The 10,576-nt window shown below is 45.8% G+C and overlaps 1 protein-coding gene across 3 annotated transcripts in view; it reads right to left on the bottom strand.

The window, feature by feature from the left end:
- Lrrc74a (leucine rich repeat containing 74A) overlaps nucleotides 1-10,576 on the bottom strand; it is a 32,915-nt gene that overhangs the window by 17,848 nt on the left and 4,491 nt on the right. For 2 of the 3 annotated variants that reach the window (XM_021179167.1, XM_021179166.1), the window contains exons 3-7: nucleotides 9,151-9,323; nucleotides 5,987-6,094; nucleotides 5,236-5,332; nucleotides 2,153-2,202; nucleotides 1,615-1,696 (exon numbers count right to left, since the gene is read on the bottom strand). In XM_021179167.1, coding sequence (XP_021034826.1) covers nucleotides 1,615-1,696; nucleotides 2,153-2,202; nucleotides 5,236-5,332; nucleotides 5,987-6,094; nucleotides 9,151-9,323 — 510 coding nt within the window. The remainder of the gene's footprint in view (nucleotides 1-1,614; nucleotides 1,697-2,152; nucleotides 2,203-5,235; nucleotides 5,333-5,986; nucleotides 6,095-9,150; nucleotides 9,324-10,576) is intronic. The other variant, XM_021179168.1, reaches the window with a different exon arrangement.

The following is a 10,576-nucleotide window of genomic DNA, read 5'->3' as shown; positions in this document are numbered from 1 at the left end:
TCTGTTCACAGCAGTAAAACCCTAACTAATACATGGAGTCTGGCACTCTCTCCCTAATCCATATAAACTATAAAATCAATTTTCCACTCCCGCGTTAGTCTAGTGTATGGATCCACGTGCTCTCTATTTAGTATTACCTTATTGTAAATGCCTTTTAAGATTGTATTCTGAATTAGCTAAAGCCTCTCCCAGTGTTCCAAGATCCCAGATAGCAGCAAGGAGCTTAACCTATTCAGTAACTAATTAAGCACTACAATAAATCAGAGCCATTTACTCAGTTGTCTGCAGAAAGAGACTGGAATTCTCACTGAGATAAAAATTTTATTACAGACTACATTCCATGCCAAGAGTGAGTTAATATACTATCCTGAAAATGAGGATTCTCCAGACAAGATAAAATTTAACAAGGCCTAGAGAATTTCGGGGCCAGTGACATTACATTATTCTTGAAGCCTGTCAAGAGTTAATAACCCCCTGGTGCTATTAACACTAAAGTGTGAAACTCTTGCATCTGTGCTAATCTCTAGTGTAAACATTTATCTGGTTCCTTTTGAAGTTACTCCTCTTGCACCTGGAAAACTTCAATGCGCCTTATTCTGTTACTCTGTATTATAAAAAGTCTGAGGCTCGACCAGAACATTACATTCAGATTCTGCACAACCTCTCCTGTGTATGTCTGTTTGTCACTTCATCCGACTCTTTGTCCATCTGCTCGAGAGACTCGTTTTACGCAGACACAGGGGCCCAGAGGGTCTGCGGCACAACTCTAAGAGCAACAAGTGCTCTTAACTGCTGAGCCATCTCTCCAGGCCTAAGACTTAATTTTTTATGTGTGTGTATGTGGTATGTATGTGTGTGTGTGTGTGTGTGTGTGTGTGTGTGAGCCTTGTGTGTGGCTGACCAAGGAGGCCAGAAGAGGGTGTTGAGCTTCTGGAGTTGGAGCCACAGGGGTTGTCTGATTCTGGTGCTAGGGACAGACATGGTCCTCTACCAGAGCAGCAAACACTCTGCTGCTGAGCTGCCTCTCCAGCCCTCATGCAAACTGCTCTCTCTATGATCTGCTAGACTCTGGCGAGTTTTGCTTCTCACATCCAGATGGTTGCTTTGCTTTCTGATCCTGAGCATGATTTGTGCCTCCTTTATGATTGGAACATTCAGGACACATACACTTGGGAGGCGGGAGGACCTTAAGTGCAAGGTCAGCCTGGGATATAATAACAGTGAGAGTTTCAAAAAACAAAAACAAAAACAAAAACACCCAAACCACAAAAACAAACAAACAAACAAAAACAACCAATGGAAAAACAAAACTACAACATGAGCAGCAACAACTAACACCAAATCAAAAGAAAAGCCAACAAAACAAACCCCATAAAGGAAACAGTCAAGTTAAAAATAGAAAGAGCTATAGCAGCTGTCTGTAATGCCAGTTCCAGTGGATCAACACTCTCACACAGACATACCCAAAGGCAAAACACCCATCATATAAAACATTAGTAAATTCATTAATTAAAAGGAAAATCCAGCTCTGAGGGATCCTAGTCCCTCATCCCAGCTCCTCCCGGTCACCCTGACTAGTCCGCTTCCCCCCCCACCCCCACCAGGGGGACATACCCAGCATTTGTCCCAGATGCTCCCCTCCAATGTCAGAGAATTCGTTGTGGCTGAGGTTCAGGGACCTGATTCGGTAATTGGACTGGAGGGACAAATTGTAGAAAGAAACGTTAGTTTCATCTGCTTATGTATTTAACTTGAGACAGGCTATCACTATGTAGTACAGGCTGGCTTTGAACTCTCCACCCTCTGCCTTCAGCCTCCTTAGTTCTGGGATAACAAACATGGGCCATCATGTCCAAGCAAGAGGTTGTTGACCTCAAGTCTCTCAGTTAACCTTGGGGACAGAATGATAGAGGGCTCCTAGGAACCTGAAACTGAGTGGGCTAGGGTTCTTAGCAGATGATTTCCTATATGGTTTAACTTAACTGTTAATGGTTTCTGGGAGAACTATTGCTACCCAGAAAGCTCTATGAGTTTGCTGAAGCCTTTGCAGAGACCAAACATACATTAGTTCCCCAAGCCATACAAGTGGCTTTGCCCAGAGCATCCCCAGGTCATCCAGAGTTCCGAAGGGACATCTCCACATGCTCCTTACCGATAGGGCTTGACATAAAAGTGCAGCGCATTCTTCCTTGAAGCTGTTTCCTGTAATAAGGGCGCTTCATTAGCAGTGTACTCCAGACCATGCTCCCGTGTCCTCCCATATCTGCCAGGCCTTCCCTTTGATGGGCCAACACACACACACACACACACACACACACACACACTTATTAAAGTGAATAGGTTGACACAAGGAGTAGGGGGAGAAGGTTGTCCATCTCCTTCCTCCTATCTAACATCCAATACGAATATCTTTAGTGTATTAAGAATGCCTAACATTTGGAATAGAGGGATGTCTCAGCAGTTAGGAGTGCAGGCTGCTCTTCCATAAGAGCCAGTTTCATTTCCAAGCATGGCAGCTCGAAGCCATCTATGACTCCAGTTCCAGGGGATCCAATGCCCTCTTCTGACTTCCACAGGAACTAGATACACAAGTGGTGTACAGCTGTACATGCAGGCACAATGTCCACACATAAACGTTTAAAAGATAACCCCCCCAAAAAAAATTCCGAATGTCTAACAATCATATAGAAGCCCCGCCTAACAACTGACATTGCATAGAAGAGGAAATACAGGAAGCAACAGACATCTGAAAAGATGTTCCATCTCAACATCAATGAGAACTCCCAGTGATGAGTGCATCTTAATATCCCGCTGGTGGTGTAGGCACTTTAGATTGTAATTCACTTAGTCCGCAGAACCACTGTCTACACTGAAGTGTGAAGTTGTTCATGGTCTATGAATAAGAATTAGGTCAACTGAACAAAAGAGTAGATAGGTACCAGACTCGGACCCACGTACTGTGACTTTAACGCCGACGCATTTGACTATGTGGTTCACAAATACTTGGTTAATCCTCTTCTGTAGTAGAAGAGGGTGATAGTTCATGGTAGGATTGTAACCTGCTATAAGCTTCTTAAGGAGAAATGCAGAAACTGAGCTTCACAAAGGTGGATACATCCACTCAGTACACTCTAGGGTGTCCATCTAGATATACCAACATATGCCCAAAAGATGTGCATGCAAGAAAGTTCTTTGAAACATTAACAGAAAGGTTGAAAACTGGACAGGACCTATCACTGTCCCTTCAGCACTGGGATGCTAATAAGACACGCTATCTCTCTACAACATGAGGTACCATTCAGAGAATGGGAGCGGTCCATGTGTCCTATCACAGTGAAACCCGAAAGGAATACCAGACATATGAGAGGATTTGTATTAAAAATAAGCATCCTACTTTTTTCTGGATACACTTAAGATATGGATGTTTTAAGAACTTCTTTGTATCTTAAAAGTTTTTTTTTCATTGACAAATTTAGGTGTGGATTTAAAAAAATTTTTATTTTGTTATTTTGTGTATGTGTGTGTGATTATGCATGGGCATGTGTGTATGTATGTGTGCATGTGTGTATGTGTGTGTGATTATGCATGGGCATGTGTGTGTATATGTGTATGTATGCATGTATGTATGTGTCCATGTGTGTGTATGTGTGTGTGAGCATGTGTGTGTGTGATTATGCATAGATATGTGTGTGTATGTATGTGTGCATCGCATGTGTGTGTGTTTGTGTACATACCTGTGTAGTGTCTGAAGGTCTTTATCACTCTGTACTTAGTTTTTGATAAGATAAACTCTCTCCCAGAACCTCAGAGCCAGCCATTTTGGCTAGTCTGGCTGGAAAGATCCTTGGATCTCATCTCTTCCCCTCCCTCTGGAGTTACAGATGTACAATACCTGTATCTAGCTTTAACATGGAGGCTGCGGTCTAACCTCAGGTCCTCATGCTTTGTGAGCAGGCATTTGGGGATTTTTTCTTTCATAAGGTTACAATATTTTATCACAGCAACAGAAAGGTAAATGATGCATAGTCTGTGTCTGAGAGCTCTACTTTCTGAAACTGCAAGTGTCCACTTGTTTGTTTTTTGTTTGTTTGTTTGTCTGACTTTGTGACAGGGTTGCTCTGTGTAGCCCTGGCTGTCCTGGATCTCACTCTGTAGACCAGGTTGGCCTCAAACTCACAGATCCACCTACTTCTGCCTCCTGAGTGATGGGACTAAAGGCATGCACCACCACCACCTGGCTCAGGGGTCTACTTTTAAAGTTTTTTTTTTTTCCTTGTAAGTTTTGGAATTTTGCAGGACACCTGGACTGGGACTTATCTATGAGAATCCCAAATCACTGGGTAAAGACTTGTCCTACACAGAGGTACTCAGCACAGGGCTACTCCAATATTGTCGTTACTGACACCCTACTCTCTCAATTTATCCCTGGCACGTCAGATAAGCATGTTGGTTGTTTAGAAACTTAAGGCAGATTCCTTTGGGAGAATCTGAAAACGAGCCATCTTACCAGGTCCCTGCTTTCCACAGAAGAAAGCTCGCTTCTGTTAGTATGGGTAAATTCTCTTGGCATAGAAGTTCCAGAGCCCCGCAGATAGCATAGAGCTGCAAACCCAAGTGAGGTTGTGTCTAGTACTAGAATATCCCAGTGACGCCATTAGCCCAATAACAGATAGGCTATCACTCATTTCAAAGTATATGTGTAATAATCAAGTCGTTGATGAACGTTAAGACAACTGGAGAAACAGGATAGCGAGTAGCGGTGGTTGAGCATTGCCGTCATGATAGGGACCAGAGAAGTCCCTTTAAAGGATGACATGAGCTGGGTGGTGGTGGCACATGCCTTACGTCCCAGTACTCAGTAGGCAGAGGCAGGGGATCTCTAGTTCTAGGACAGCCAGGGATGCATAGAGATACCCTGTCTCAAAAGTCAAGAAAACAAAAGTTGTCACGAGAGTGAAACATGAACAGAGTAAGAAAGGAAGGCATATAGGCCGGGCAGACCCCAGAAGGTGGAGATGCCCAAGACCAGGGATGAGTGCTGCTAAGAGAGGCTTGCTAAGGAGAGCAGGAGGTTGGTGTGACCCTACAAGGGGAAAGCTGCTTGGTCCAGCAAGGGAAAGATGCAGTGTCCTGTCCTGAGACCAAAAGAAGTTGACCTAGTACATCTGGACCCTAGGGAACCTCTGTTCCCGCCTTTGATTCTCAGTGACCTCTCCTCCCCTTCCACGGGCTCACCTGAAAGTTTCAGTTTCCAGAGCGAAGAGTTATTCTCCTGGAGGAAGTTCGAGATGATCCTGGCTCCTTCCAAACCAAGGTTATTGTCAGACACGTTCTGAGAGGTAAGAACACATGCGCGCGCAGGGAAGACTCGCACAGAGAGGCTCTCAGAACCAAGCGGGGCTGGTCAGGGGATGGCGGAGAGAGTAGGATTGGTGTGAAAGGCTTAGGATTAAGGTAATGCAAAGGACAGAGAGAAGAGAAGGCAAGAAAGCGTGCTCCCAATGTGGTTTCTCTAACGTCTCTCACAATATCTCATTCCGCCCCCCCCTCCAATATTGTCATTACGGACACCCTACTCTCTCAGTTTATCCCTGGCACTTCAGATAAGCATGTTGGTTGTTTAGAAACTTAAGGCAGATTCCTTTGGGAGAATCTGAAAATGAGCCATCTCACCAGGTCCCTGCTTTCCACAGAAGAAAGCTCGCTTCTCTTAGTATGGGTAAATTACTCCTTGTGGGAACTTTCACAGCTGGAAACAGCTCTTCAGCTTTTCCCACAGCCACAGGGTACAGTGCCCGAGCCTGCCTCTGAAGCATGGCCCTCCTCTGAGAAGTTGTGTCTACAGAGGAGGACCCCCACAGACTGGCTAGAGATTGCCCAAAGCTGACCTGGGCCAGGGGTAGGGAGGGGGTTCTGGCTTGGCTGTAGTGGTTCTGAGTCCCCAGGTGTGCCGGGAGGAGCTGGAGGAAGGGGGAGGGCACTCTACCAGCTCCTGCAGGTAGTAGTTCTCATGCAGCATCTCCATCAGACTCATGATGCCCTCTTCCTGGATGCAGTTGTCTCCCAGCTCCAGTTTGAGGACCGTAGTGTTGGACTTTGGCCATCACAAAGGGAGAGGAAGAAAGATGAGGAAGTAGTTAGAGGCTAAGTTCAGCCTCTGGTTGAGTTTGGCTTCTCTCTTGAACATCCCAGCCATGCAAGAGGGTGCTGTATTAGAGGCCTGGTTTCCGGTGTGGCGATGTGTGAGAGTCAGTGAGACCATGGTGTCTGTAGGAGATGGCTCTGTAGTTAAGGTGCTTGCCAGGCAAGCAGAGGACCTGAGTTCAGATCCTCCCCATCAACGGCATGTACTGGTGCATGCCTGTGATCCCAGCATGGGGAAGGTGAAGACCGAGGATCCCTGAGGTTGGCTGGCCAGCCAAGTCTAGCTGAACCTGTGAGTTTCATGTTCAGTGAGAGATCCTGTGTTAAGCGCTATATAGGAAGACATCTGACGTTAACCTCTGAAAACACTGAAAACACACACACACACACACACACACACACACACACACAGAGAGAGAAGAAGTGGGGCCCAGGAGATAGATGACTTTGTGTTACGAGTTCATACTGCTTTTGCAGAGGACCTGAGTTGGAGTCTCAGTACCCACAGTGGGCGGCTCACAGCTGCCTGTGGCTGCAGCTTCAAGAGGATCTGACTCCTCTGCTCTCTGCAGGCACATACAACTCACGTGCTCCTTGTCCCTCTGTATACACAGAAATAAAAAAAAATAAGTCTGCATAAGGAAGTGGGGCCCAGTGGAAGGTGGCTGACTGGCTCTTCCTGCGCATGCGCCATCTGGCCTTCCTGTCTTATTTCGTTTCTTCCTCTCAAGTTCATTCCCTTTATTAGGGATGCTATGAGGTCACCACCAGAGGAGAGCTGGCACCAGCCCTTGAACCTAGCTAGCTAAATAAACCTCTTGTCCCCTCTTCCTTTTCTCTCTCTCTGGTTTTTGTTTGTTTGTTTGTTTTCGAGACAGGGTTTCTTTATATATCCCTGGCTATCCTGAAACTTGTTCTGTAGACCCAGCTGGCCTTGAACGCACAGAGATCGCTTGCCTCTGCCTCCTGAGTGCTGGGATTTAAGACATGAGCTACCACTATCCAGCTAAAACTCTCTCTCTTTCTTATGAAGTCACCAAGCCTCAGGTATTGTAGTCATGGGTAAGGAAAGGCTCTAATAGAAAGGCTCTGGCGATGTCGACTAGGAATCTGAAGGAGTACTGAGGGTGAGGAGGGGAGTACAGAGGGTATGCTGTCCCTTTAAACTCTGCTCAGCGGTTTTCTGTCAGCCACAGTAGCTTCTGGCAGAGGGGCTGTTCCCACAACGAACATGGATGGTGCTCTGCAAAGCTTTGAAAACCGCCACTTGTTTTGCAGCGTGATAGACATCAACGCCCAGAGTTGCCTTCCTTCCCCATCTTCCTCTTAGACTCCATCGCCGAACCAGCTAACTCCACTGTCTTGGCAACCTGTCTCATGGGTCAGACTAGCAGCCCCCACTGCCCTACAATTTGTTCCCCATGAGTTTGTGGTTTATTTCTCCTTTCAGATCGTTTATAAACAGAATGTAGTAAGGATTCCTTCTCTGTCTCTTGTGTTTTTTCATCCTTTCTATGGGTAGTTAAGATATTACTGGTGTAATATCTTATTTTAAGACAGGGTCTCATATAGACCCAGGCTTGCCCTGGGACTATTAGGCTAACTTGACTTTTAAGTCCTGATCCTTCCACTTCTGCCTGCTTAGTGCTTGCCACCATAGCAACATTATGCCACCATATACAGTGTTATTCCTAACTTAAAAAAAAGTGTTTGTGTGTATGCATATTTTGGGTGGTAGTTGGGAGGACAGAAAGGGTTTTGAGACTGAGTTTCTCTGTGTGTCACTGGCTGTCTTGGAACTCTTTCTATAGGCAAGGCTGTCCTGGAACTCACAGAGATCCACCTGCCTCTGCCTCCTGAGTGCTGGGACTAAAGGCGTGCGCCACCACTGCCCGGTGTGCGTGCATACGTATGTGTGTGCATGCATGTGTGTGCATGTACAAGTCGTACACATGCTCCTGTGTGCACAGCGTGAGAAGCCAGAGGCTGACATCAAGATGTCTTACTTTATTGCTCAACACTCCCACCCCTTTGTGAGACAGGGGCTCATTGTATATCCCTGGCTGGCTTGGCACTTATTATGGAGACCAGTCTCTGGAGCTCTGTCAGCCTTTGCCTTTCAAGTGCTGAGATTAAAAGTATCCTCTACCAGGCAAAGCTGCCACTATATTCTTGATAGTCTAGCTCATGATTGGCTGAACTTGTGGAGCATACAGTGAGATCCAGGGATCTGCAGGTCCCTATCCCGTCTGGGCCAAGGTTACAGATAGATACCACGAAGCCTGGCTTTTATGAGTGTTGGGAATCTAACCTGCACGCCTCATGCTTCCATGGCAGGTGCCCGACCAACTGAGCCATCTCTCTCATACTGGGTTTTAGATGTCCCTTCCTAGGAATATCTGCCTATTTACTTTTCTGGGCTTCTCTGAAGTCAAACTTTCTCTTCACCCTCTTAAGCGAACAGTCACGGAGACAGTGATGTGTAGTTGTCTTATGTTTTCAATTTTACGTAATCAATTATATAACTCTGTGGTGAAGCCAAGGTCAGGTCCTTGTTTGGCCATTAGCGAGAGCTAATGTTATCCATGAGGAAAAAAATGTGATTTACTCTGCAATAGGATGTCTAAAAATGTTAATGTGAAAGGCAGACATTGAATGGAGTGGCTCAGTAGTGGCTCTATGTGTGGCCAAAGTCAGCTTTGGAATGGAGACCCAGGCCTACATTTTGTAACGGCAGTAACTCTTGGGTCTGGTTTTAGCCCATACATTTTTCTAGGACCTATAGGCTGATGACTTGCTTCCTGACTGGGAAAGGACACGGTCTTCGAAGTGCGGCCTCTTCCGGGAGCTAACAGAAAAAAATGACTAAAATGGCCACTGACTGAGAAAGGTACAGGGTAAGTTGCTCTTTAGACACCAAAGAGGGTTCCCTCTGAATCTCAAACCAGCCACCCTGTTAATCCTCTTCTGTCAGGTTCGATGTGTTTCACTGGCCAGCATGCTCACCACCAGAGTTATAGCAATGGCTTTGGTACCCATGGGGCCCAGACCATGGTGGTTGAGATTCACGCAGGATTCCTCCATGTTCCGGATGAAGTAGGAGGCAGGCACTACACCCACCAGTTTGCAGGCCTCCAGGTACAGCTCCTTCTGTCCGATGTTGAAGAATTTCTCTGTGTCTGCATAGAAAATCAGAATGAAATTAGGTTACTTTTCTTGTCTGCCTTAGCTCCACTCTAGCCCCAGGGGACATGCACTTTGCCTGGACATTCCCCTGCCTGGGATCTAAAACCCAGCTTTTCCATGTGTATACAGGAGTGTGACCAAATGTTGGGGTCACCAGAAAGTGGCCACAGTAAAAGGTTTCCGAAGGTGTGATGTTCACAAATTAATTTACAATCACACATGGGATGAGTCCGGTGTGTTTCTGCTGCACTTGAGGCAACATTGAAAGGCAAAGGAGGGGGCCCAGAACTGTTGACTTTTGATGGCTGAAGGAATCTGTATTTCAATTTTAGTTTCATTAGCATGGTTTTTTGTATGTATGTATGTATGTATGTATTTATTTATTGTTTTTTCAAGATAGAGTTTCTCTGTGTAACCCAGGCCATCCTAGAACTCACTCTGTAGACCAGGCTGACCTTGAACTCAGAGACCCACCAGCCTCTGACTCCCAAGTTCTGGAATTAAAGGCGTGTGATACCACCATCTGGGTTAGTATTGTTTTTTAAAAAATTATTTAATTTATTAACTATTTAATTTATGTGTATAGGTGTCTTGCCTGCACGTATGTCTGTGTACTACATGTGTGCTGGTGTCCATAGGGACTCCTTTACAATAGAGTTACAGATAGCTGTAAATCACCATGTTGGTGCTAGAAACTGAACCTGGATCCCCTGGAAGAGCAATCGGCACTCTTAGCCACTGAGCCATCTCTTCGGCTCCAGCTAGAACTGTTAGAACACAAGCTGTGGTTAGCCGCGCAGCTCAGCCTTTAGAGTGGGGTCATGGCTATGTGAGGCCTTGGCTTGATTGTCCAGCACCACAAAAAAGCATGAGCCATGAATAGAGCTTTGCCAGTGATTCAGGGAAGCTCCTGCTTAAACAGAAAGCTTGTTTTTTTTTTTTTCTTCCTTCCCTTGGTCCATCAGATTATTTAAACAATGAACCCCATGGAATTAGTTTTCTCCAGAAGTCTCATGTAAGGATCAGGAAAAGATTGAAGCTGGAGCCAGCCAGAGTGGAAGCTTGCATCCTGGAAAGTGGTCACACCTTGAAGGAGAGAGGAGCAGAGCCATTGATGAGGAGCTGGGCCATACCTGGCCTTGGATTGCCCAGCAGTGTATACCCCTTGCTCTCTATTTAAACCCAAGACTTATCCAGGATCCTGAAAATGGACTTGGCGAGGGTGGGCCACTAGATTTCTTTCTTT

The sequence above is a fragment of the Mus caroli genome, chromosome 12, assembly GCF_900094665.2.
Source record: "Mus caroli chromosome 12, CAROLI_EIJ_v1.1, whole genome shotgun sequence".
Taxonomy (NCBI): domain Eukaryota; kingdom Metazoa; phylum Chordata; class Mammalia; order Rodentia; family Muridae; genus Mus; species Mus caroli.
This window is presented reverse-complemented; position numbering and strand designations above follow the sequence as displayed.